The 26,483-nt window shown below is 49.7% G+C and overlaps 1 protein-coding gene across 3 annotated transcripts in view; it reads right to left on the bottom strand.

Annotated features, from left to right (window-relative positions):
• Positions 1–26,483, bottom strand: part of R3HDM2 (R3H domain containing 2) — a 64,359-nt gene that overhangs the window by 5,067 nt on the left and 32,809 nt on the right. The window contains exons 3-21 of one of the 3 annotated variants that reach the window (XM_059871737.1): positions 26,076–26,117; positions 24,630–24,716; positions 24,317–24,443; positions 23,580–23,658; positions 22,951–23,010; positions 22,677–22,817; positions 21,639–21,747; positions 20,234–20,329; positions 19,563–19,594; positions 17,354–17,586; positions 13,119–13,264; positions 11,478–11,567; positions 9,525–9,770; positions 7,754–7,880; positions 5,925–6,160; positions 4,824–4,978; positions 2,805–2,905; positions 1,492–1,661; positions 705–849 (exon numbers count right to left, since the gene is read on the bottom strand). In XM_059871737.1, coding sequence (XP_059727720.1) covers positions 705–849; positions 1,492–1,661; positions 2,805–2,905; positions 4,824–4,978; positions 5,925–6,160; positions 7,754–7,880; positions 9,525–9,770; positions 11,478–11,567; positions 13,119–13,264; positions 17,354–17,586; positions 19,563–19,594; positions 20,234–20,329; positions 21,639–21,747; positions 22,677–22,817; positions 22,951–23,010; positions 23,580–23,658; positions 24,317–24,443; positions 24,630–24,716; positions 26,076–26,117 — 2,422 coding nt within the window. The remainder of the gene's footprint in view (positions 1–704; positions 850–1,491; positions 1,662–2,804; positions 2,906–4,823; positions 4,979–5,924; positions 6,161–7,753; positions 7,881–9,524; positions 9,771–11,477; positions 11,568–13,118; positions 13,265–17,353; positions 17,587–19,562; positions 19,595–20,233; positions 20,330–21,638; positions 21,748–22,676; positions 22,818–22,950; positions 23,011–23,579; positions 23,659–24,316; positions 24,444–24,629; positions 24,717–26,075; positions 26,118–26,483) is intronic. The other 2 variants (XM_059871735.1, XM_059871736.1) reach the window with 2 other exon arrangements.

The raw sequence follows: 26,483 nt of genomic DNA, 5'->3' as shown, positions 1-26,483 counted from the left end.
TAACCTTCTGTCTGTATCCTTTCTGTATGCTTTAGTGTAGTTTTAGTACAGCAATCTATAATATAATGTAATAGAATGAATTGTAATGCCGTATGTAATGTCTTATAATGTAATACAATGTATTATCATATAATGTAATATCATAATCATATATCACATTTCAATAATAAATATAATATAATAAATATAACAAATATAATATAATATGAACTATAATATAATATATCATATAACATAACGTTATATGATATAATATATTATAATATCACATCATATAACATAAAATATAATATCATATACCATAATATCATATAATATGTCATATAATATAATATAATATAATATAATATAATATAATATAATATAATATAATATAATATAATATAATACCATATATCATATAATTATCATATCTTTATCATATATCACATTTCAATAATGTAATGTAATGTAATGTAATGTAATGTAATGTAATGTAATGTAATGTAATGTAATATATCAGCCTTCTGAGAACACGGATTGGGATCCATCCCTCCCCTCACCCAGACCCCTCCCAAAGCCCCCAACCCCCAGCCCTGGGCTGCCCCAGTTGCTCTGTGCTGTTCTGCCCCCCAAACCCCAGGCAGCAGCACTGCAGCCAGCCCCCTTTGCCCCTGCCCCCAGAGCAGAGGGGCTGCACCTGCAGGGCCAGGAGCTTCCCTTACCTTGTGCAGGGCCCATGGGCCGGGGGAACTGGGGCAGCACGGGCAGGGGGCTCAGCCCCGGGCACACGCTGCTCAGGTTGGTGACGGGCGACGGCGTCGGGGACTGCGTGGGGGACGTGATGGGGCTGCTCAGCTGGGTGCTGGCCTGGGGGAGGGACAGTGTCAGACAGCCCAGGGCTTGGGACAGCTCCCACACCCACCCGGGTACAACCTGAGATCTCAAACATTCCTACCCGGATAGAATCTGAGATCTCAAACATTCCTACCCGGATACAATCTGAGATTTCAAACATTCCTACCTGGGTACAATCTGAAATTTCAAACATTCCTACCCAGATACAATCTGAGATTTCAAACATTCCTGCCTGGATAGAATCTGAGATTTCAAACATTCCTACCTGGACACAACCTGAGATCTCAAACATTCCTACCTGGATACAATCTGTGATCTCAAACATTCCTACCTGGATACAATCTGAGATTTCAAACTTTCCTGCCTGGATATATCAGTGTTGTTTTGATTTACTGCATTGTTTATTTTATCCTTTTATTTCCTTCCCTATTAAAGAACTGTTATTTCCTGCTCCCATAATTTCTGTTGCCTGAGAGCCCCTTAATTTAAAATTTATAGTTTGCTACTCCCAACCTAGCAGCTTTTAAGCCTGGGTTCTCTTGAGTTTGCTGCTCTCAGCCTAGCAGCTCCAAGCCTAGGCTCAGCCAGCCCACCCCCAAAGGCTGAGCTGCCTTCTCCCAGTCCCTCCCAGTCCCTCCCAGTCCCCCCCAGTACCTGAGCACTGGTGTCGGGGTTGTAGAGGTCTCCTGGCTTCTGCCCCCTCTGCTCCAGGCTGTAGTACTTACAGTGGCTCCACTGCACCACAGGGGGGTTCTGGGGGGCCTGGGGGCCGTTGGGGACATTCAGCTGCATCACCACCACACCAGGGCCTGATGGGGACACCCCTGGGGACAGACACAGAGGTGTGTGGCCCAGGTTCTGCTGCTGTGGGACACAAGGCACCTGCCTGTCCCTGTCCCTGCACACCCTTCCCCACAGTCCCACTCTGGACTCTCTCCTCTGCCACTCATGATTTTTCCAGGCTGGAAAAACCCCACCAGGACCCTCTGGGGACTCCTCTCTAATAGCAAAGGTCACACCTGGGAGTGGTGATGTTTAATGCAGGAGAAATGGGAGCACAGGGGCCAAGCTGAGGGATGGCAGCTCAGTGACTGCTCTGAGCATCTCCACAACACCCCAGGCAAAGGCTCCAGGTCCAGAACTCCTGCATCCCAGCTCAGATCCAGGCCCAGATCCAGCATCCCAGCTCAGATCCAGATCCAGCATCCCAGCTCAGATCCAGATCCAGAACTCCAGCATCCCAGCTCAGATCCTGCAGTTCACCAGGCCCAGATCCATCATCCCAGTTCAGCTTCTGCACTGGGCCCAGACCTCCACCATCCCAGCTCAGATCCTGCTCCAACTCACCAGGCCCACACCTCCATCATCCCAGTTCAGCTTCTGCAGCTCACCAAGCTCACACCTCCAGCATCCCAGCTCAGATCCAGGCCCAGATCTCCATCATCCCAGCTCAGATCCAGGCCCAGATCTCCATCATCCCAGCTCAGATCCAGGCCCAGATCTCCATCATCCCAGCTCAGATCCAGGCCCAGATCTCCATCATCCCAGCTCAGATGAAGGCCCAGATCTCCATCATCCCAGTTCAGATCCAGGCCTAGATCTCCATCATCCCAGCCCAGATCCTGCAGCTCACCAAGCCCAAACCTCCATCATCCCCGCTCAGCTCCTGCTCCAGCTCGCTCCCACAGCTGTGACAGCGAGCAGCAACCCCCAGCCACCCCATCTGCAGTTTCCTCCCTCTCACCAACCCACAGCCCACCCAGCTCCCTCACCCCCCGTGCCCACCCTGGCAGGGAGATGCCAGGCACCACCCAGTGCCACACCCTGCTCATTCCCCATGGCATTCCCAGCCTGAGCAATCCCCTGGCCCAGAAGCTTGGCTGTGAAGTGGCAGCTCCAGAGCCCTGATCCAAAGGCTGGTGCCACCTCTGGAGTGGATGCCAGCCTTGCCCAGTGCCCCCTGGTACCTGAATACTGCTGCTGCATCTGGGGGGGGCTGCAGGGCGCCGGGGACTGCGGCATCTGGTACTGCTCGGAGCCAGGAGGCTGCAGGAACCCCACGGACGGGCTGTGGAGCAGAGAGGCTCAGTGAGGATGGGCACGGCGAGGAAGGGCTGGGCCATCGGCACAGGCTATCCCCAGCTGTAATTATTACTCTTATAATGAAGAATGGGGCTGGTTTTGGGCTAAGAACCATTTATTGCTCAGATAAACATGAGTCTCAGAGGCTGTGAGGTTTTTAAGGTGCACAGCTCAGAGTAGTCATGAGTTTCTTACAAGGAAATATTGAACTTTCTAAACTAACAGAGAGGGCTCAGGTGAGGATGGGGATGGGGAGGAAGGCCTGGCCCATCTGCACAGGTTATCCCCAGCTATAACTGCCACTCTTTTACTGAAGGATGTTTTTGGGCTAAGAACCATTTATTGCTCAGATAAACATCAGTCTCACTCAGAGGCTGTGAGGTTTTTAAGGTGCACAGCTCAGAGTAGTCACAAGTTTCTTTGTTAAAATGTAATACAGAACTTTTTAAACTAACAGAGAGGGCTCAGGTGTGGATCGGGATGGGGAGGAAGGCCTGGCCCATCTGTACAGGTTATCCCCAGCTATAATTATCACTCTTTTAATGAAGGATGTTTTTGGGCTAAGAATGATTTATTGCTCAGACAAACATGAGCTTCTTTGTTACAAGGTAATACAGAACTTTCTAAACTAACAGAGAGTGCTCAGGTGAGGATGGGGATGGGGAGGAAGGCCTGGCCCATCTGCACAGGTTATCCCCAGCTATAACTGCCACTCTTTTAACGAAGGATGTTTTTGGGCTAAGAACCATTTATTGCTCAGATAAACATGAGTCTCAGGGGCTGTGAGGTTTTTAAGGAGCAAGTTGTCAGCCATAGCTCAGAGTAGTCATGAGTTTCTTACAAGGAAATATTGAACTTTCTGAACTATGAGAGAGGGCTCAGGTGAGGATGGGGATAGGGAGGAAGGCCTGGCCCATCTGCACAGGTTATCCCCAGCTATAATTATCACTCTTTTAATGGAGGATGGGGCTGTTTTTGGGCTAAGAACCATTTATTGCTCAGACAAACATCAGCCTCGGGGGCTGTGAGATTTTAAAGGTGCAAGTTGCAGAGTAGTCACAAGTTTCTTTCTTACAGGAAACTAGTTTCTAAACCAAAAGACAGTTGCTACAGGGTTTATTTTGTTTATTTTCTAACCTATCACCTTTACTTACTCCTGCTGCACTGTGGATACTTTTGTCTAATGGGCTTTAACTCACATGCACACATCTTCTGTTAGAGCTTTTAAACTCTTGGCTCGTTCTATACAACCACACCCCTACATTAGAAACCCCTCACCATTTTATCAATGTAGTTTCCTATATTATAAACCCTTCACCATCTTATCAATGAAGTTTCCTACATTATAAACCTTTCACCATTTTATCAATGCAGTTTCCTATATTATAAACCCTTCACCACCCTATCAATGCATTTTCCTACCTGATAAACCCTTCACCACCTTACCAATGCAGTTTCTCACAACTTTTACAACTATAGAAACACAAATTTATGATTTTTCTCCTCAATGTCTGGGTATTGTATTTTTACATCAATCCAAGCTTCTCCCAAGGCTGCAGCTCAAACCCTGCTGTGTCTGTGGAAGTTTCTGTTTTTCTGATTCCCACACCCAGCTCCCTCATTTCTGGGATGGCTGAACACACAGGAGCCCCTGGAGAGGGCTGGGCACACAGGAGCTCGACCCACTGGGGCTCAGCAAGCCCTGACCAAGGGAGCCAGGGATGGACAAGCTCAGGGAGGAGCAGCACTTGTGGCCACAGGAGCAAACAGAATCACACCATCTCCCAAGCTGGAAGGGACCCACAAGGATCCCTGACTCCTGCCCTTCACAGGACACCCCCAAACCCCCCCAAAACTGTGGGCACAGCACCCTTTCCTCCCCCTGGCAGCTGCCAGAGCTTCACCTGGTGCCATTCTGCTGGGCAGTGGGGATGACACTGTAGTAGATGGGCACCCCTCCAGCCTGGAGCCCCCCCTGCACAGACTGGCTGGCTGGCACGAGCACGGGCTGCTGGAAGGGCTGCTGGACCACATTCTGGGACTCACTGGCCATGGGAACCTGGGCAGGAGGAAAGCAGCAGCTGACAGGTAACAGAGCAAGGAAACTGGCCCAAGGAGACACCAGCAGGGTGAGGAGACCCCAGGTGGTTTTTTCTGACACCCCAGAGCAACCTCCCCCTGGCACAGTCCCTCCCAGAGATTCTCCCAGCTCCAGATGTGTCCCACAGATGCCCATATGGACGTGTCCTCCCCATCCCTGTGAGCAAATCCAACCTCTGGGGGACCCCTTGGGCACATCCTGACCAGCCAGGGCCCCCTCCCCAGTCCTCCTGCTCCAGATGTGTCCCACAGATGCCCACATAGATGTGTCCTCCCCATCCCTGTGAGCAAACCCCCACCTTTGGGGCATCCCTTGGGTACATCCATCCCTTGGGAACATCCTGCCCAGCCAGGGTCCCCTCCCAGAGATCCTCCCAGCTCCAGATGTGTCCCACAGATCCCCCCATCGACGTGTCCTCCCCACCCCTGTGAGCAAATCCCCACCTCTGGGGCATCCCTTGGGCACATCCTGACCAGCCAGGGCCCCCTCCCCAGCTCTCCTGCTACAATGTGTCCCACACATCCTCCCATGGATGTGTCCTCCCCATTCCTGTGAGCAAACCCAACCTTTCCCAACCTTTGGGGCATCCCTTGGGCACACCCTGCCCAGCCAGAGCCCCCTCCCAGCCCCCCAGGCTGGGGAGCAGCAGAGGCCCACCTGGTATGAGGGCACTGGTGTGTACTGGAGACACCAGCAGGGTGAAGAGACCCCAGGTGTCTTTTTCTTACACCCCACAGCAACCTCCCCCAGGTACAGCCCTTCCCAGAGATCCTCCCTGCTCCAGATGTGTCCCACACATCCCCTGATGGACGTTCCCTCCCCATCCCTGGGGATCCCTTAGGCACACCCTGCCCAGCCAGAGCCCCCTCCCAGCCCCCCAGGCTGGGGAGCAGCAGGTGCCCACCTGGTAGGAAGGCAGTGGTGTGTACTGGACCATCAGACCTTGCATCTGGCTGCCCATGTTGCTCCTCTGGCTGCTGAGGAGCCCGGGGGGCTGTGCCTGCTGCACCCCCATCACGTTCTGCATCTGCCCCCCCAGGTTGTTCCTCTGGCTGTTGAGGAGCCCGGGGGGCTGAGCCTGCTGCACCCCCACCACACCTTGGTAGGTTTGCTGCTGGTTGGACATCATTGGCTGTAAACCTGCCAGGACAGGGTTCCAATGGAGTAACTTCCCAGCTGGACATAGGAAATAACCCCAGATTTGAGATTTAGGGAATCAAATCCTGCTTCTGCTGAAGAGTGGGGAAAGGGCTTCCCTTGGAGCAGATTTAAACACAGCCAAGGGAATCTCCTGGCTTTAAACTCCCCTGGCAGCCTCTCAGTGCTGTCTCAGGGTTTCAGTGGAGTGACTCCCCATTTGGACATGGGAAATAACCCCAAATTTAGGATTTAGGGAATCAAATCCTGCCTCTGCCCCCACCTCCTGCTGAAGAGTGCTGTCTCAGGGTTTCACTCAGTGGAGTGACTTCCCAGCTGGACATGGGAAATAACCCCAGATTTAAGATTTAGGGAATCAAATCCTGCTTCTGCTGAAGTGAGGAAAGCAGGAGTAGATTTAAACATAGCCAAGGGAATCTCCTGGCTTTAATCTCCCCTGGCAGCCCCTCAGTGGGGCTAAAATTTACATAATTAATAGAATAGAATAGAATAGAATAGAATAGAATAGAATAGAATAGAATAGAACAGAACAGAACAGAGCAGAACAGAACAGAACAGCCTTCTAAGAACATGGAGTCAGATTCTCAATTCCTTTTCCATCCAAGGGACCCTGAAAATACCACAGGGACCCCCTCCCCAGCAGCCCCAGGCCTGGCAGCTCTGGGGATGGATGTCCCCTCGTGGCTTCCCTTGCAGCAGATGTAAACACAGTCAAGGGAAGCTCCTGGCTTTAAATTCCCCTGGCAGCCTCTCAGTGCTGTCTCAGGGTTTCAGTGGAGTGACTTTCCAGCTGGACATGGGAAATAACCCCAGATTTAAGATTTAGGGAATCAAATCCTGCTTCTGCTGAAGAGTGAGGAAAGCAGGAGCAGATTTAAACACACCCAAGGGAATCTCCTGTCTTTAAACTCCCCTGGCAGCCCCTCAGTGCCAGGACAGGGTTCCAATGGAGTGACTTCCCAGCTGGACATGGGAAATAACCCCAGATTTAAGATTTAAGAGTTAAATTCCCCAGCTTCAGGGAATCAAATCCTGCCTCTGCTCTCATCTCCAGCTGAAGAGTGGGGAAAGGGCTTCCCTTGGAGCAGATTTAAACACAGCCAAGGGAAGCTCCTGGCTTTAAACTCCCCTGGCAGCCCCTCAGTGCCAGAACAGGGTTCCAATGGAGTGACTTCCCAGCTGGACATGGGAAATAACTCCAAAGTTAAGATTTAGGGAATAAATAACCCCAAATTTAAGATTTAGGGAATCAAATCCTGCTTCTGCCCCCACCTCCTGCTGAAGAGTGGGGAAAGGGCTTCCCTTGGAGCAGATTTAAACACAGCCAAGGGAAGCTCCTGGCTTTAATCTCCCCTGACAGCCCCTCAGTGGGGCTAAAATCCACCTCCTCCCTCCCCCAGCAAGCTCAGAGGAGCAGGAGGGAAGGACACAACACCTCTGCAGACAGACACACCCCAACTTCCCAGCCAGAGCAAGAGCAACCCGACCCCAGAGAGCACAGGGGAGATCTCTGGAGCCAACAAGAGCAGCAGCAAAGGGAAATTTGCCCTTTTTCACCTCTTTTCAGCCCCTTACCTGGCTGCTGGGACTGCTGGGGGAGCTGCTGGGGGCGCTGGGAGCTGTAGGCCACTGGGTGACTGAGGGGTCGGTATTGCTGGCTGGAGTTGGGGTACTGCCCGGGGGGGTAGTAAGAAACCTGAATCTGTCAGGGGCAAAAAAAAACAGTGGTGAGAACACAGCAGGTAAAACACCCAGTGGTGAGAACACAGCAGGTAAAAATCCCAGTGGTGAGAACACAGCAGGTAAAAATCCCAGTGGTGAGAACACAGCAGGTAAAAATCGCAGTGGTGAGAACACAGCAGGTAAAAAACCCAGTAGTGAGAACACAGCAGGTAAAACACCCAGTGGTGAGAACACAGCAGGTAAAAAACCCAGTAGTGAGAACACAGCAGGTAAAAAACCCAGTGGTGAGAACACAGCAGGTAAAAAACCCAGTGGTGAGAACACAGCAGGTAAAAAACCCAGTGGTGAGAACACAGCAGGTAAAAAACCCAGTGGTGAGAACACAGCAGGAGCAACAAAGCTGATCTGTCACAGATTATTTTATGAAAAATCCTTTCCTTAGGATTTTTTTCCCCTGAGAAGCTGAGAGGCCTCAGAAATGAAAGGTAAACAATAATTATCTCAGTTGCTTCTCCTGGGTTCTGCTGCTCTGGAATGTGGTTGGAGATTTTTTTTTATCCGACATGGGAATTGTTTTGACTTAATGACCAACCACAGACAGGCTGTGTCAGGACTCTGGAAGGAGTCAGGAGTTTCCATCATCATTCCTTGTAGCCTTCTGTCTGTGTCCTTTCTCTATTCTTTAGTGTAGATTCATATACTATACTATACTATACTATACTATACTATACTATACTATACTATACTATACTATACTATAATATAAAGATAATAATAAATTAGCCTTCTAAGATTCTCAATACCACAGGCACCCCCTCCCCAGCAGCCCCTGGCCTGGCAGCTCTGGGGATGTCCACAGACATATATATGACTATAATATGATTTATATCATATCATATCATATCATATCATGTAATATAATATCTATACTATCATATCATGTAATGTAATATAATATATATAATATATTATGGAATATAATGTAATGGAATGTAATGTAATAGAACATAATATAATATAATGCAATATAATATCATATCTATACCATCATTTAATGTAATATAATATAATGTAATGTCATATCATATCACATCACATAATGTAATTAATATAATATATTGTGATATAATGTAATTTCATATATATAATATAATATAATATAACATAATAGAATAGAATAGAATAGAATAGAATAGAATAGAATATATATAATATGTAATATAATGTAATGTAATGTCATATAATATATTGTGTAACATATAATATAATATAATATGTCATATCATATAACATAATGTAATATAATGTAATATATTATATAATATATAATATGTAATGTAATATAATGTAATATAATGTAATATCATATCTATCTCATATATCACGTAATGTAATGCAATGTAATATAATATAATTTAATATAATGTAATGTTATATAATATAATATAATATAATATAATATAATATAATATAATATAATATAATATAATATAATATAATATAATATAATAATATAATATAATATAATATAATATAATATAATGTAATGTAATATAATATAATAATAAATTAGCCTTCTAAGAACATGGAGCCAGACTCTCACTTGCACAGGGTCCCCTCCCCAGGACCCCCTCCCCGGGACGTCCCCTCCAGGTGTGCTCACCTGCTGGGGGGGCTGGATGTAGCCCTGGGGCTGCAGCACCTGCTGGGTGGGGGCCGTGTGCCCCGAGGCAGAGTAGCTGGAGGTGGGGATGGGCTGCCCAGGAGGGGCTGCCATGATGAAGCCCGGCTGCTGCGGGTGCTGGGACAGGAGGGAGGGCTGGAACATGGCCGAGGAGGGGTCCGGAGCCTCGGCGGAGCCCTGGCGGCTGAGGCTGATCTGCCCAAAGGGGCTGCTGAGCTCGTCGGCCTGCAGGGGCAAGGGCAGGATGGAGGAGTGGGACAGAGGGAGCAGCAGGACACGGCTCTGCTGGGTAATGCACACCCCTTCTCCCAGAGAGCCCCCAAAACCCCCCACACACGAGCCACAGACCGGAGCAGGACAGGGGGACATGCCAGCTGAGCTCAGCAGTGCTGGGGACACCAGGGGTCCCACGCAGGCAGGGGTGACTCCAGCCCAGCTGCCACATCCCATGGGGGACACCACTCCCAAAAGATCCCTGTGGGGACAACACAGGGGGTGGCTGAGCCCACGGGGCAGCTCCCCCAGCCCCCAGCACGGAGCACAAGCACTGCTGGGGAGCTCTGGGAGCTCTGGATTTGCTCTTCCCAGGCTCTTTGTAAGGCCACCACTCCAGGAGTGGTGGCCTCAGGCATTGCTGGGGAGCTCTGGGAGCTCTGGATTTGCTCTTCCCAGGCTCTTTCCAAGAACATCACTCCAGCAGTGGTGGCCTCAGGCATTGCTGGGGAGCTCTGGGCTTGGGATTTGCTCTTCCCAGGCTCTTTGTAAGGCCACCACTCCAGCAGTGGTGGCCTCAGGTATCTACTGGGGGAGCTCAGGGCTTGGGATTTGCTCTTCCCAAGAGCACCACTTCAACAGAGGTGGTCCCATGGCCTCAGGCATCTTCTGGGGAGCTCTGGGTTTGGAATTTGCTTTTCCCAGGCTCTTTCCAACCAGCAGTGGTGGTCCCATGGCCTCAGGCATCTGATGGAGAGCTCCACCCTTGGAATTTACTCTTTCCAGGATCTTTCCAAGAGCACCACTCCAGCAGTGGTGGCCTCGGGCATCTTCTGAGGAGCTCTGGGAGCTCTGAATTTGCTCCTCCCAGGCTCTTTTCAAACCCACCACTCCAGCAGTGCCATGGTACCATGGTGGTCCCATGGCCTCAGGCATCTGCTGGGGAGCTCTGGGAGCTCTGAATTTGCTCCTCCCAAGGCCACCACTCCAGCAGTGGTGGTCCCGTGGCCTCAGGCATTGCTGGGAGCTCTGGGCTTGGAATTTGCTCTTCCCAAGCTCCTTCCAAGGCCACCAGCCCAGCATTGGTGGCCTCAAGCACTTTCTGGGGAGCTCTGGGCTTGGAACTTGCTCTTCCCAAGGTCACCACTGAAGCAGTGGTGGCCTCAGGCATTGCTGGGGAGCTCTGGGAGCTCTGGATTTGTTCTTCCCAGGCTCTTTCCAACCACCAGGGGTGGTCCCATGGCCTCAGGCATCTTCTGGGGAGATCAGGGCTTGGAATCTGCTCTTCCCAGGCTCCTTCCAAGGCCACCACTCCAGCAGTGCCATGGTACCATGGTGGTCCCGTGGCCTCAGGCATCTGCTGGGTAGCTCTGGGCTTGGAATTTGCTCTTCCCAGGCTCCTTCCAACCAGCAGTGGTGGCCTCAAGCACCTGCTGGAGAGCTCTGGGAGCTCTGGATTTGCTCTTCCCAGGCTCTTTCCAACCAGCAGGGGTGGCCTCAAGCATCTGCTGGGGAGCTCTGGGAGCTCTGGGAGCTCTGGATTTGCTCCTCCCAGGCTCTTTCCAACCAGCAGTGGTGGTCCCAGGCTCAGCAGAGCTCCCTGGATCCCAGCCCCAGGGGGGTGGGTGTTTGGGACATACCTGATCAGCACAAGCTCACACAACACAAACACAGCACAGAGCACAAGAGACAGTGCAGAAGAGGAACTGGGGTTTATACCAGGTTGTACTGCTGGGGTGGAGAGACTGGCAAGAGGACTTGGGGGCAGGAGCTTGGAGAGTACGGAACGGGCTGCAGCGCCGGGACCGGCTACACCAGCAAGAGGGGAGGGAGAGGAGTGGGAGCAGGGAAGGAAAAGGAGGAAAAGGGAGGAAAAGGGAGGAAGGAAAGGGAGGAAAAGGAGGGAGGAAAAGGGAGAAAAAGGGAGGAAGAAAAGGGAGGAAAAGGGAGGAAAAGGAGGGAGGAAAAGGGAGAAAAAGGGAGGAAGGAAAATGAAGGAAAAGGGAGGAAGGAAAGGGAGAATGATAAGGAAGGAAAAGGAAGAAAGAGAATAAAGGAAAAGGGATGAGGAAAATGAAGGAGAATGAAGGAAAAGGAGGAAGGAAAAGGGAGGAGGAAAATGGGAGGAAAGAGGGAAGGAAAAGGGAGGAAAAGGGAGGGAGGAAGGAAAGGAAGGAAAGGGAAGGAGGAAAAAGGAGGAGGAAAAGGAGGAAGGAAAAGGCAGGAAGAAAAGAAAATAAAAGGGAGGAGAAAAAGGGAAGGGAGGGAGGGGAGGAAGGAAGGAAGGAAGGAAGGAAGGAAGGAAGGAAGGAAGGAAGGAAGGAAGGAAGGAAGGAAGGAAGGAAGGAAGGAAGGAAGGAAGGAAGGAAGGAAGGAAGGAAGGAAGGAAGGAAGGAAGGAAGGAAGGAAGGAAGGAGAGAAAGAAGGAACAACAAGGTTAGTCAAGTGAGCCAACTGCAAACACAGGGGCTTTGCAGGGAGTTGGGAAGCACAGAAACCATTCCAGGGCAGCATCCATCCCATCAGGCACAGCTCTGAGGAGCTGGGGAGGGCTGACCTGCCCCAAAGCAGCTCCTGCCTGGCAGAAGAGTGACACGAGGTCACCAGGGCCAGCAGCAGCAGAGAGCCACATCTCCCAGCTCTGCCCGGGTGTCTCTCCTGTTCCCAGCATTCCCCACGGTTCTCCTTGGCCATTCCTGCACACTCACCTGCCACAGGGACCCCTGCTTTGTCACCTGGAGCACTTTATGACAGCCCCTCACTAAAACCCCACCCTGGGCTTTGGGCACCAATGGTCAGTGCTGGACGGGGGGGTTGATGCTTTGATTTCATCTTTGGTTACACAGAAGGGACATGGGCATGGTGCACTTCCAGACCCTTCACCAACACTCAAACAACCTGAAATCAGTTTTTTCAGGCTCTAAACCCTTGATAAAACATAAACCCCCCACCCTGGGCTTTGGGCACCAATGGTCAGTGCTGGATGGGGGGGTTTGATCCTTTCATTTGACCTCTGGTGACACAGAAGGGACATGGGCATGGTGCACTTCCAGACCCTTCAAAACACTCAAACAACCTGAAATCAGTTTCTCCAGGCTCTAAACCCTTGATAAAACATAAAACCCTCACCCTGTGCTTGGTCAGCACTGGATGGGGGGGGTTGATGCTCTGATTTGACCTCTGGTGACACAGAAGGGACATGGGCATGGTGCACTTCCAGACCCTTCAAAACACTCAAACAACCTGAAATCAGTTTCTCCAGGCCCTAATCCCTTGATAAAACATAAAACCCCCACCCTGTGCTTGGTCAGCACTGGATGGGGGGGTTGATGCTCTGATTTGACCTCTGCTGGGACTCACCTGGGACATCATGGGGCTGCTCATGGCCGGCTGCTGCTGGGCTGGGGGGAGCCCGGGGGGCTGCGGGGCCGAGCAGGGCAGGAGGCCACGGCTGGCCTGGGAGGAGGGGGACTGGCTGCAGCCTTCAGGGGCACCTAGCACCAAACCTGGAACAGAAACAGAGGCACAGAGGGCTGGGACCCAGGAGAAATGCAGCAGGTAACAGGTCACAGAGCAGGGCAGAAAAGGGGAGGGCATGGATAGTGTGCATCGGACTCCATTGATTCAGAATGCTGAACAATTGCTTTATTAAACTATATTATATTCCACTAATACTATATTATATTATTTAAAGGCTTCAGGAGCACCTAGCACCAAACCTGGAACAGAGAGAGAGGCACAGAGGGCTGGGATTCAGGAGAAATGCAGCAGGTAACAGAGCAGGGCAGAAAAGGGGAGGGCATGGATAGTGTGCATCTGACTGCATTCTGATTCTGGTTGCTGAACAATTGCTTTATTAAACTCGATGATATTCCACTAATATTATAGTATATAAAGGCTTCAGGAGCACCTAGCACCAAACCTGGAACACAGGGAGAGGCACAGAGGGCTGGGACCCAGGAGAAAAGGGGAGGGCACATGTAGGATGCATTGACTCCACTGATGGAATGCTGAACAATTGCTTTATATTAAACTACATTCTATTCCACTAACACTATATTATATTAAGGCCTCAGGGACACCAAACCTGGAACAGAGAGAGAGAGATACAGAGGGCTGGGATCCAGGAGAAAAGGGGAGGGCATGGATAGGCTGCAGGGAATGATTGGCATCTGACTCCATTGATTCAGAATGCTGAACAATTGCTTTATTAAACTATATTATATTCCACCAATACTATATTATGTTATTTAAAGGCCTCAGGAGCACCTAGCACCAAACCTGGAACAGAGAGAGAGGCACAGATGGCTGGGACCCAGGAGCAAAGGGGAGAGCACCTATAGTGTGCATCTGACCATTCTGATTCAGGATACTGAACAAGTGCTTTATTAAACTATATTATATTCCACTAATGCTATATTATTTAAAGGCCTCAGGAGCACCTAGCACCAAACCTGGAACAGGGAGAGAGGCACAGAGGGCTGGGATCCAGGAGAAAAGCAGCAGGTAACAGGTAACAGCAGGAGAGAAAAGGAGAGGGCACCTACAGGATGCATCTGACTGCATTGATTCAGAATGCTGAACAAGTGCTTAATTAAACTTATTAAACTATATTATATTACACTAATAGTGTATTATATTATTTAAAGGCCTCAGGAGCACCTAGCACCAAACCTGGAACAGGGAGAGAGGCACAGAGGGCTGGGACCCAGAAGAAAAGGGGAGGGCAGGTATAGTATGCAGCACTGATTCAGAATGCTGAGCAATTGCTTTATTCAACTATATTATATTCCACTAATACTCTATTATATTAAAGAGATCCCATTCCAGAGGCTCCCAGAGCCCCTCTGCTGCCAGGAAATGCTGGGAGGTGGCAGGCTGAAAGCAATCCCTCCCCACAGCAGGAACAAGCTGGGAAGGAGCAGGATGCACACTGCTGGGAAGTGGCTCCTCAGGAGCTCCAGACAAGGCTTGTGCAACTCTTGCTCAGTGCCCAGGAGCTGCTGTTGAACCAGTTCTGCCTCTGATCTCCCACATCTCCACAGCTGATCTCCAGGGATCCTGCTGAGGAGCCACAGGCTGCAAGGGAGGGAATATTCCACTGCCAGCTGCTCAGGGGCTGGGTGGGAAAAGAGCCCCTGAGTGCCAAGCACCTCCAGCCCCATGGAATAAACAGGAGGATAAGGAAGAACGTGGGCTTGGTTGGTTTTCCCCTCAAGTGACAATTCCTTTGCATTTTTTCTTGTCTTTCTCCCAACATCTTTCTAATCATTTCCATTACATAAAGCCTGGAAAGCAACTGATCTGATCCCAGGGGGGACCTGGAGGGAAAATCACAGGAAGAGCCAAAAATCAGCTTCTCTTTCACAGCTCAGCACATGATCAGATCTCCAAGATCTCCTGGAGGTGGCTGCAGCTCCCAGAGCGAGCCCAGGGCTGGGGATGGGAAGAGGATCCCAGGAGGCACCACTAAAGTGGGAGATGAAGGTGTGGATTCAAAGCCAGGCTGGGCAGGGGGATCCAGCCCTGAAATGATTCCTACAAGCACCAATCTGCCTCTCCTGACCACAAAAGAATGATGATCCCAAAGGTTTGGGACCTGCTGCTGAGCAGGTTCTGCTCACTGACACCACAGAGCCACCCCACAGCTCCTCAGCTGCCCCAGGGCTGAAAATGGGAGCAAAACCCGGGCTGCCTCCCCCACAAACACCTCTCAGGTGTTTTAATCAGGCAGCTGGTTGAAAATAAAGGATTTTTTTCCTCCCTGACTGAGGGGAGGTGTCCTGGGTGTGACCCCCCAGCACACACATCCTTGGGAAGCTGCTGCCAGGACAGGCCACCTGTGACACCCCAGGAACACCCAGGAGCTCTGTGGTACCTGGCTGGACAAGGAAGGACTGAGCTGAAGCAGCAGAGACACCTGGGATCCTAATTCCCTTTGGCTTCAGCCAAATTCCCCTGGCTCCCAGCAGCTCTGGGGCTCAAGGCTGCTCTTTGATCCCAGGAGTTGAGTGAATCTCAGAGAGAACATCATGGGCAGGTCCCAGTTAAAGAGTCTTTGACAAGGTGGTTGCACGTCTGATGACAATAATGGTGACACTTTTCCTGGCCCTCGTCTTGGAAAGGAAAACACAGAGCCAGGAGGTTCATCCTGAGGATCCTCAGGGTTGGGAGAGATTTTGGGAGCAGAAGGAAACAACTTGGGGCACAGCAGAGGAGAGGAAACAACACAGCCTGGGAGTGTGAGCTGCAGGGGCTGGGAGCAAACTCTGTCCTTGGCCCAGGTAACAATGCTGAAGGGATGGGAGAGGTGATGGTGAGCTCTGAAGAAGTGGGTGATGAACCAGGTGGCACAACCAGGTGGCACAGCCACGCCAGGGTACCGAGGTCCTGGTGCCACCCATGTCCTGTTTTAACCAGAGCATGACAAATCCCAACCCCAAAACTGTCAGCCAGGTGTCCTATGGCAGGGAAAGGGCTCCAGTTCCCTAAACCTAAACCTGTCAGTCCTGGTGACAGACTGGGGACCATCAGGTGTCATTTGGCAGAGAAAGAGCTCCAGTTCCTCAACCCAAAATCTCTCAGCCAGGTGTCCTTTTGCAGGGAAATGGCTCCATTTCCTCAGCCCAAAATCTGTCAGTCAGGTGTTCTTTGGCAGGGAAAGAGCTCCAGCTCCCCAACCCTAAACGTGTCAGTCTTGGTGATAGACTGGAGACCATCAGGTGCCCTCTGGCAGGTCAAGATCTCCATTCCCTACCCCAGTGCCCTTTCTCAGGTCAAGATCTCCATTCCCCATCCCAGGTGCCCTCTGGCAGGCCAAGATCTCCCTTCCCCACCCCAGGTGCCCTCTGGCAGGTCCAGATCTCCACTCCCCACCCCAGGTGCCCTCTGGCAGGTCCAGATCTCCACTCCCCACCCCAGGTGCCCTCTGGCAGGTCAAGATCTCCATTCCCCACCCCAGGTGTCCTCTGGCAGGTCAAGATCTCTACTCCCCACTCCAGGTGTCCTTTCTCAGGTCAAGATCTCCCTTCCCCACCCCAGGTGTCCTCTGGCAGGTCAAGATCTCTACTACCCACCTCAGTGTCCTTTCTCAGGTCCAGATCTCCACTCCCCACCCCAAGTGCCCTTTCTCAGGTCAAGATTTCCATTTCCCCACCCCAGGTGCCTTTTGGTGGGGAAAGAGCTCCAGTTCCTCAGCCCAAAATCTGTCAGTCCGGGTGACAGACTGGAGACAATCAGGTGTCCTTTCTCAGGCCAAGATCTCCCTTCCCCACCCCGGGTGTCCTCTGGCAGGTCCAGATCTCCATTCCCCACCCCAGTGTCCTTTCTCAGGCCAAGATCTCCACTCCCCACCCCAGGTGCCCTCTGGCAGGTCAAGATCTCCATTCCCCACCCCAGGTGCCCTCTGGCAGGTCAAGATCTCCACTCCCCACCCCAGTGTCCTTTCTCAGGCCAAGATCTCCCTTCCCCACCCCAGTGTCCTTTCTCAGGTCCAGATCTCCCTTCCCCACCCCAGTGTCCTTTCTCAGGCCAAGATCTCCCTTCCCCACCCCAGGTGCCCTCTGGCACCTGCCTGGCCCCACCACCCCCCGTACCTGCCCGTGAGCTCCTGCTGGCAGCGCTGCCCTTGCTGCTGCCCACGCTGTCCCCGCGGGTGAGGATGGAGATGCCACTGAAGCTGCTGGCTTTGGTGACAGGTGGCCTCAGGCTGCGGATGGAGCCGTCCGAGTCCGTGCTGCTCCAGGGCCGCGGCTCCAGGGATTTGATCTCGCTCTCGGTGCTGCTCTGGCGGCTCCCCGAGCTCCGGCCCAGCCCCTCCCGGGCGCCCCTGCAGGGAGCATAGGGGTCAGGCTGGGCTCCAGGGACAGCGTGGGGGAAAATGTTCCCTTTATTTAGGTTTTTATTAGGGTTTCTGGTGTTGGAAATGTCGTGGTTTCGGTTTGGTTTGGTGGGTTATAGGTGTGAGTTCTGCTGGTTTTTGGGTGTTTAGCTGGGAGTCAAACCGGGCTCCAGGGAAGGGACAGTGTGGGATAAAAATATTCAGTTTATTTAGGTTTTTATTAATTTTTTTTGGTGTGGAAATGCAGGTTTGGGGGGTTATAGGTGTGAGCTGTTGGGTGTTTTTTGGGTGTTTAGCTGGGAGTCAAACTGGGCTCCAGGGAAGGGACAGAGGCAGAGCTGCTGGTGCTGCACCAGTGCACCCAGGGTGGTGGGAAAATTTAGAATTTTTCTCTTTTTTTGGCTGTAGTTTATTTATTTAGTTTATTTATTAGATTTTTCGGTGTTGGAAATGTGGTTTAGCTTTGGTTTGGTGGGTTATAGGTGTGAGTTGTTGGTGGTTTTTTGGGTGTTATAGGTTTAAAGAAAAGGAAAAAAATTCATAGTTTAAGGAACTTTTTTGGTTTAGCTAGTTAAAATTAATTAAAATAAAGGAGAGTTTTGTTTTGTTGTTTGTTCATTTGTAGATAATACAGTTTAGGAGTAGGAATGTGGAGGAGTGAGTGTTTGAAAACAAACTGGGCTTTTTTTTTTTTTTTTTAATAAGTTTTAAAGGTTTTAATTCATTCAGAAATCAGTTAAAAACTTAGAGCTGCTGGTGCTGCACCAGTACACCCAGGGTGGTGGAAAAATGTTTCATTTATTTAGATTTTTATTAGTTTTTCTGGTGTTGGAAATGTTTAGGTTTGGTTTGGTTTGGTGGGTTACAGGTGTGAGTTCTGCTGGTTTTTGGGTGTTTAGTTGGGAGTCAAACTGGGCTCCAGGGAAGGGACAGCGTGGGGTAAAAATGTTCCCTTTATTTAGGTTTTTATCAGGCTTTTTTTGGTGTTGGAAATGCTGTGGTTTAGCTTTGGTTTGGTGGGTTATAGGTGTGAGTTCTGCTGGTTTTTGGGCGTTATCGGTTTAAAGAAAAGGGAAATAAAATTACAGTTAAGGGAACTTTTTTGTTTTAGTTAGTTAAAATTAATTATAATAAAGGAGAGTTTTGTTGTTTGTTTATTTGTAGATAATACAGTTTAGGAGTAGGAATGTGGAGGAGTGTAATGTTGGATCAGGGATTGGGGACAGCCCTGCCTGATCCTGGCACTGTCAGGGCAGGGATTTCCCATCTTTTTGGGGAAAAAGAGGTTTGAAAACTGCTGGAATTCCTCCCTGCCATTCCCACCCTCCTTTTTAATTGATCAATCAGCCAAAAAGGAATCAAAATTGAAAGAAAACACCTTCAGGAACTCCAGGAGCAGCTGTGCATGGCATGGCAAAATAAATCAGAGAGATCGATGCAAATCTGCCTCTGTGAGAGCTACAAGCAAAGCACTCCGTGGGGAGTGTGGTGAGGGAAAAGCAGCATTTTCAGTCCTGCAGGGCTCTGGGGACACTCCCAGGGCAGAACTCACCCTCAGGAGCTCAGATGGAGCCTGAGACACTTCAGTGTCACCACTAAAGTCACCCAGCCCTGAGAATTAAGGACTGGGGACAGCCCTGCCTGATCCTGGCACTGTCAGGGCAGGGATTTCCCAACTTTTTGGGGAATGGTTTGAAAACTGCTGGAATTCCTCTCTGCCACTCCCACCCTCCTTTTTAATTGATCAATCAGCCAAAAAGGAATCAAAATTAAAAGAAAACACCTTCAGGAACTCCACTGGGGGATTCAGGATGACATGGCAAAATAAATCAGAGAAATCCCTGCAAATCTGCCTCTCTGTGAGAGCTACAAGCAAAGCACTCTGTGGGGACTGTGGTGAGGGAAAAGCAGCATTTTAAACCCTGCAGGGCTCTGGGGACACACCCAGGGCAGCACTCACTCACCTGCTGTCTGTGAGGAATCCGTTCTGGCCAGACTGGAGCAAGGTGCAGATGGGGAGGAAAGAAAAGAGAGACTTTAAAACCCTGAGAGAGCCAGGCCAGGGGGCTGCAGAGGGTGGGGATGGCCCCCAGGGCGTGCTGAGGTGAGGGGCTGAGCCTCTTGCACAGCAGGCTCCCTGGGCACCTCCATCCAGGCCCCTTCCTGACCCCTGAGATCTCCCAGTTCCCCCTAGGAAGGACTAAATCCCTCCTGGGAATCCCTAAATTCCTCCTGGGATTGCCCAAATTCCTCCTGGAAATGCCTAAATCCCTCCAGGGAATCCCTAAATTCCTCCTGAGAATCCCTAAATTCCTCCTGGGAATGCCCAAATCCCTCCAGGGAATCCCTAAATTCCCCTAGGAAATACCAAATCCCTCCAGGGAATCCCTAAATTCTTCCTGGGAATGCCCAAATTCCCTGAAATTCTAGGGAAGGAGCAGACTGGAGGCTGCTGCTCCTCGCCCCCAGACCCTCAGACATCTTTGCTGGCAGCTGGAATCTGCAGGCACAGCCCCAAAATTCTGGGAAATTGGCAGAAAAGGCAACAACAAGAAGAAGATCTGACCTCTTGGAATATCCAAGGGGAACCTGGTGGCTGCAGGAGGGTCCTGGCAGGTGAACAATCCAGACTCACCTCTCGTGCAAAGATCCTCTCCCTGACCCGCTGGTATTCCTCCTCGCGCTCCTCGATGGATTTGCTCCTCCTCCCATCCTGCAAGGGGAGTCTGATCTGAAGGGACAAACACAGCTCAGGGGTCAGCAGGAGCAGCCAGCTGCTGGGAATTCCGGCTGGGATGTGGGTGAGGTGTGGATTCAGTGATCTTCTGCCTCTGCACCTACCTTGGAGACACCTGAGTGCGGGGATGGAGCTCCCAGAGGTGCCAGGAGGGGCATTCCTGGGCACTGCCAAGCACAACCAACCTGCCTGAGCCCTGCCTGGGCCAGAGCTCAGGAATAGCACCCTGATCCCAGGGGAAATCAGGAATAGCACCCTGATCCCAGGGGAAATCAGGAATAGCACCCTGCTCCCAGGGGAAATCAGGAATAGCACCCTGCTCCCAGGGGAAATCACCCTGGAGCCAGGGAAATCAGGAATATCACCCTGGTCCTCAAAGGGAAATCAGGAATATCACCCTGGTGCCCAAAGAGGAAATCAGGAATATCACCCTGGTGCCAGGGAAATCAGGAATATCATCCTGTTCCCAAAGGGAAAATCAGGAATAGCACCCTGGTGCCAGGGAAATCAGGAATATCACCCTGGTCACAAGGGGAAATCAGGAATATCACCCTGGTGCCCAAAGGGAAATCAGGAATATCACCCTGGTGCCAGGGGAAAAGCTCAGAGTGACTCTCTGGAGCTCTTGCTCCCTCGTGGAGTCTGTGCTGCACCCTTGAGTGCCACCAAAGGGAAACCAAAATCTGGGATTGGCTGCAATGACAGCTTCTCATCCTGACTGCAGCTCAGGAGCAGCTCCCCCAGCACGTGGGGTGAGGTGACTCTGGGTCAGATGGGAGAAAATCCCTCCCTGTCAGGGTGAGCAGGCCCTGCCCCATCCCTGAAGTGTCCAGGCCAGGCTGGGGCAACCTGGGATAGTGCAAAGTGTCCCTGTCCATGGCAGGGTGGAACTGGAGGAGCTCTAAGGTCTTTTCCAACCCCAATTATTCCATGTTTTTAAGAAAATGGGAGCTGCAAGACCCTGAGATCCCTGGGGAGGGCATGGCTTGATGCAAGAGGGGAAAGCACCACTCAGCTGAGAGATATTCCCAAAGAATCCTTGGCAAAGGCTCCACTTTAAAACCTGGCCTGGCTCCCAGCTGGTTTTGGGGAATGGAGAAGCACAGCCATAAAACCCACAGCAATTCCTCATCCATTTCCATAAAAATTGGAAAAATCTTTCATGAAATTCAGATGCTGCTGCTTGGGTGGGGTGGGAGCTTGTAGGAAATGAAACCCAGGAGAATTTTGGAGTTGTTCTTGCCTTGGGAGCAGCCACGTGTGGCTTTGCCAAGGCTGCAGGTGCCCCCCTGCCCTCCCTCACCTGGTTATCATCCCGATCCATGCTGGTGTCATCCCTTTTCAGGATAAACCTCTGAGGGAACTCTGCATTCTTCTCGTCCTTGATGTGCTCAGAGAACCTCTGCTCGGGGCTGCAAGAAAACCAGCCCTTGTTAGGAGGGGAAAACCAGGCTCAGGATGTTTGCTGGGTGAAATCTCAGTTCTGCCTGATGGCAACAAGAGCTCCTGTCCCTTCTTCAGGAGCTGGGGAGAGGCAGGGAGGGCTGGAAGGAAAAGATTCTTCTTCCCTACGCCCTCATTCCATGATTCTGGCTCTTCTGCAGAGGGATCTTCACCTCTAATGAGGTAAAAAAATGTAAATGTGGTGTGGAACCCATCCTGCTCCAGAGCATTCCTGGGCTGTGGGGAAGGGAGAGGAAAAGGGGGAGGGAGAGGGGAAGGGGAAGAAAAAGGGGAAGGGAAAGGAAGAGGAAAAACGGAATGGGAAGGAAAAGGAGAAAAGGGAAAGGGGAATGGGAAGAAGGGGAAGAAGAAGGGGAAGAAGAAGGGGAAAAAGAAGGGAAAAAGGAAGGGGAAAGGGGAAAGGGAAAAAGGAAAAGGGGAAGGAAAAGGGGAAGGAAAAGGAAAAAGGGGAAAGGGAAGAAGAAGGGGAAGAAGAAGGGGAAGGGAAAGGAAAAAGGGAAAGGGAAAAAGGGAAAGGAGAAGAAGAAGGGGGAAAAGAAGGAGGAAAAGAAGGGGGAAGAGGAAAGGGAAGGGAAAGGGAAAAAAGGAAAAAGAAAATGGGAAGGAAAAGGAAAAAGGGGAAGGGGAAGAAGAAGGAGAAGGGAAAGGGAAAAAGGGAAAGGGGAAGGGGGAAAGGGAAAAGGCAAGAGGGGAAGGAAAAAGGGAGAGGAAAAAGGGAAAGGGGAAGGGGAAGGAAAAGAAAAAAGGGAAAGGGGAATGGGAAGAAGAGGGAACAGAAGGGGGAAAAGAAGAAGGGGGGGGGGGAAGGAGAAGGGGAAGGAAAAAGGGGAAGGGGAAGAAGAATGCAAAGGAAAAAGGGGAAGGGGAAGGGCCTTACATTCGAGTGTTACTGGTCTTGTTGATGATGACAGCCTTGCCAGTCTGATCCACGTTGTGATCCATGCCGAAGTACGCCGCCACCCGGTGCAGCAGCATGCGGTGGTACGAGGTCATCTGGGGGAACTTCTTGAACTGATTGCTGGGCACAGGGACAGGGACAGGGGACAGCCAGTCACGTCAGGATGTACAGAACAGCCTCCTCACCCTGCTCCCCTGCGAGCCCAAATTGCCAAATGTCCATTGCAAACTTCCTTTACTCGATCATCACTTACTTGTTATCACTGATGAACTCCAAAATCTCCTGTTCCAGCTTGAGCAGCATCATCCTGTCCCTGTCAGGAACACAAGGAAGGTGAAAAGGTCACTTCAGGGGCAGAGGAACAGCCTGTCCTGCAGCAGAAAGAGTCACAGGAGCAGGTGACACCTGATTTCACCCAGAATGGGCTGAAAAGCTCCCTGCTTTTCAAACACGCTGAATTAAACACCAGATTTCTTCCAGTTTAAGGTGGTTTTGTTAATAATTCTTGGCTCTGGAAAGCCTGACTCTGCTCTGCTGGAAGCTCAACTTTGCTGTTCCCAGCCTCTCCCCCAATCCCACTGATTATCCCCACAGCAGCTCCTCCAGAGGCCGACACTTGGAAACTATTTCTAGAAAAGGCTTTAAAGCAATCCAAAGGATTTCTTTGCACTCAAACAAATGATTTGTTCTTCTCTCCTCACATCACACACAATTCCACACTTGGAATTAAACAGGATATAAAATTACACTTATGCTTTTAGTTTCTACAGCTCTGGTAACTCTTGGAATTTCAAAGAGGAAAACACAAAAATATTTGCAGGAATGCCCAAAGGCAGGGACACCCAGAGCCCTGAGGGAGTTGTTTTATTGAGCATCACCTACCGTGGGTTTTTTTTCAGTGTATTTACTAAAAATTCATGCAAATCTATTCCAGTGGAGTCTGTATATTCCTGGCTGGAATCTGAAAAAAATAACAATGGCAGCAGGAAAAATTAACAAATACTGGGACAGTACAGAGAGAGGGAAAAGGGGGAAAGGAAAAAAGGGGAAAGGAAAAAAGGGGAAAAGGGGGGGAAAGGGAAAAAGGGGAAAAAGGGAAAAGGGGGAAAAGGGAAAAAAAGAGGAAAAGGAAAAATAGGGGGGAAATTAAAAATAGGGGGGAAAGGAAAAAAGGGGGAAAAGGAAAAAAGGGGGAAAAGGAAAAAAGGGGGAAGGGAAAAAAGGGGGAAGGAAAAAAGGGGGAAGAAAAAAAAAAGGGGGAAGGAAAAAAAAGAGGAAAGGAAAAAATGGGGGAAAAGGGAAAAAGGGGGAAAGGAAAAAGGGATGGGATGAGTGTGGGTCAACCTGGAGCAAAGAAGAATCCAGGGAAACCTTGGATCCCCCTCCAGTGCCTTATTTTTCCTACTAATAAATACTTTACCTATTAAAGAAACAAATCTTCCCACTTTTCTTAAAAAAAAAAAAATCTTTTCCCCAAAAAACCCATTTAGATTTATTTTCTAAATAAAAAAAACTCTTTAAAAATTTTTCTCCCAAAATTATCCTAAACCAAACCCAAAACCCCAACCACATCCAACCACCTGTCCCACTTCCAGAAGGTTCCCAGAGCAGCACCTGACCTCGAGAGAGCATCTTCCTGGGTGTTTTCTCTTTATTCTTCTCTTTTTCTTCCTTCTCCACCCCATCTTTGGTGGATTTCTCCTCCTCCTTGTCAGAGGGGCAGCTCACGTGCAGCTGGATGATGTCCTGGGGTGAAAAAAGGAAAAAAGGAGATTCCCTGAGCCATGGCTGCAAAAAAAATCCCCCCAGGAAGGGCTCCCCCAGCTCTTGTGGGGATTTTTTTGGCTCCACAAGGCACAAGAGAGCAAGACCTGGATAATTTCTGATTTCCTGGGCTTCCAAACCCCCAAATTTGTCTGGTTCTGGGCATACCTGAGACTCCAGCAGCCCATCCACGAAGGGGCCCGAGGATTCCTCACACACAGCCAAACTCCTGACCAGTTTCAGCTTTGAGTTGGACTGGAAAAGGTAAAAAAAAAGGAGTGGTTACAAGACCTCAGCTAAAACTCACACCTGAATTCTGCACCAAGGCACTTGGGCAGCCATTCCCAATTAAATCCCAATTCAACTGCCCAAAAAAAGGAATTTTCCCCTCAATATACAGATACAGAATGACTTGGAATCCCTGAATAATTAATTATTTTATTCTTTCAGCCTTTAAAGCATAAAATCCCCAATAAGAGGAATATTCCCCTCAATATACAAATATAGAATAACTTGGAGTCCCTGAACAGTTATTTTATTCCTTTTATTTATTGAAAATTCCCAATTAATTGAAAATTACTGATTATTTATTGAAAATTCCCAATTAACCTGCCCAATAAGAGGAATATTCCCCTCAATATACAGATATAGAATGACTTGGAATCCCTGAATAATGAATTATTTTATTCTTTCAGCCTTTAAAGCATAAAATTCCCAATTAAACTGCCCAAAAAGAGGAATATTCTCCTCAATATACAGATACAGAATGACTTAGAATCCCTGAACAATCAGTTATTTTATTCCTTTTATTTATTGAAGAATTTATTATTCATTTATTTTATTTATTTATTTATTTATTTATTTATTGAAGCATAAAATTCCCAATTAAACTGCCCAATAAGAGGAATATTCCCCTCAACACACAGATACAGAATGACTTGGAATCTCTGCATAATCAGTTATTTTATTCCTTTTATTTCTTGAAAATTCCCAGCTCAACTGCCCAAAAAGGGGAATATTCCCCTCAATATACAGATCTAGAATAACTTGGAATCCCTGAATAACGAATTATTTCATTCCTTCAGCTTTTGAAGCAAATTTTAGGTGGGAAATTCCCTGCCTTAATTCTCCAGGCAGAGCAATTCCAGCTTTCTCCTGGTAGAAAGGAGCACATGGAAATCCCTGTCCTGAAGCATCTCCTGCTTTTGCAGGGACAGGAAAGCTCAGGAGCAGCACCCAAGGCTGGGATCAGGACCCAGCTCAGCCCAAAGGAAATTGGGATTTTCTCAGCCCAAAGGAAATTGGGATTTTCTCAGCCCCAAAGGAAATTGGGATTTTCCCAGCCCAAAAGGAAATTGGGATTTTCTCAGCCCAAAGGAAATTGGGATTTCTCAGCCCCAAAGGAAATTGTGATTTTCTCAACTCAAAGGAAATTGGGATTTTCTCAGCCCCATGGAAATTGGGATTTTCTCAGCCCAAAGGAAATTGGGATTTTCTCAGCTCAAAGGAAATTGTGATTTTTCTCAGGCCCAAGGAAATTGGGATTTTCCCAGCCCAAAGGAAATTGGGATTTCCTCAGCCCCAAGGAATCTGGGATGGCAGCAGAGCTCCTACCTTGGCTCTTTTCCTGGCGTGGCCGTGACTCGACGTTCGCTTCTGTGGAGAGAGAAAAGGGAAGAAACTGACCCTGGGAGTTCTCTGCCCTTCCTGGGACACAAAAAGGGATCATGGCAGAGGCTGCTGCTCTGTCTGGAGAGCCACCGAGGCTCTGGGGGCTGGACCTGGCTGAGACGTGTTAGGGGAAGTGTCCTGGACTGCAAGGCAATGTGTGAATTCTCTTTGCCATCTGTCAGAGCTGGGGCAGTTCCTGCTGTTCTTTGGGCAGCATTCTTCATCTCTTCTACAACCAATCCTCCCTCCAGGAGATATCTCCTGTTCATGGGCCATTAATTATTAATTATCTTCTGTTCATGGGCCAGTGAGTGTCCCTGCATGGCTGATAAAATTCCAGCATCCCATTGG

The sequence above is a fragment of the Haemorhous mexicanus genome, chromosome 33, assembly GCF_027477595.1.
Source record: "Haemorhous mexicanus isolate bHaeMex1 chromosome 33, bHaeMex1.pri, whole genome shotgun sequence".
Classification (NCBI taxonomy): Eukaryota; Metazoa; Chordata; class Aves; order Passeriformes; family Fringillidae; genus Haemorhous; species Haemorhous mexicanus.
The sequence above is the reverse complement of the archived record's forward strand: the minus strand, read 5'-3'. Positions and strand labels throughout refer to the sequence as shown.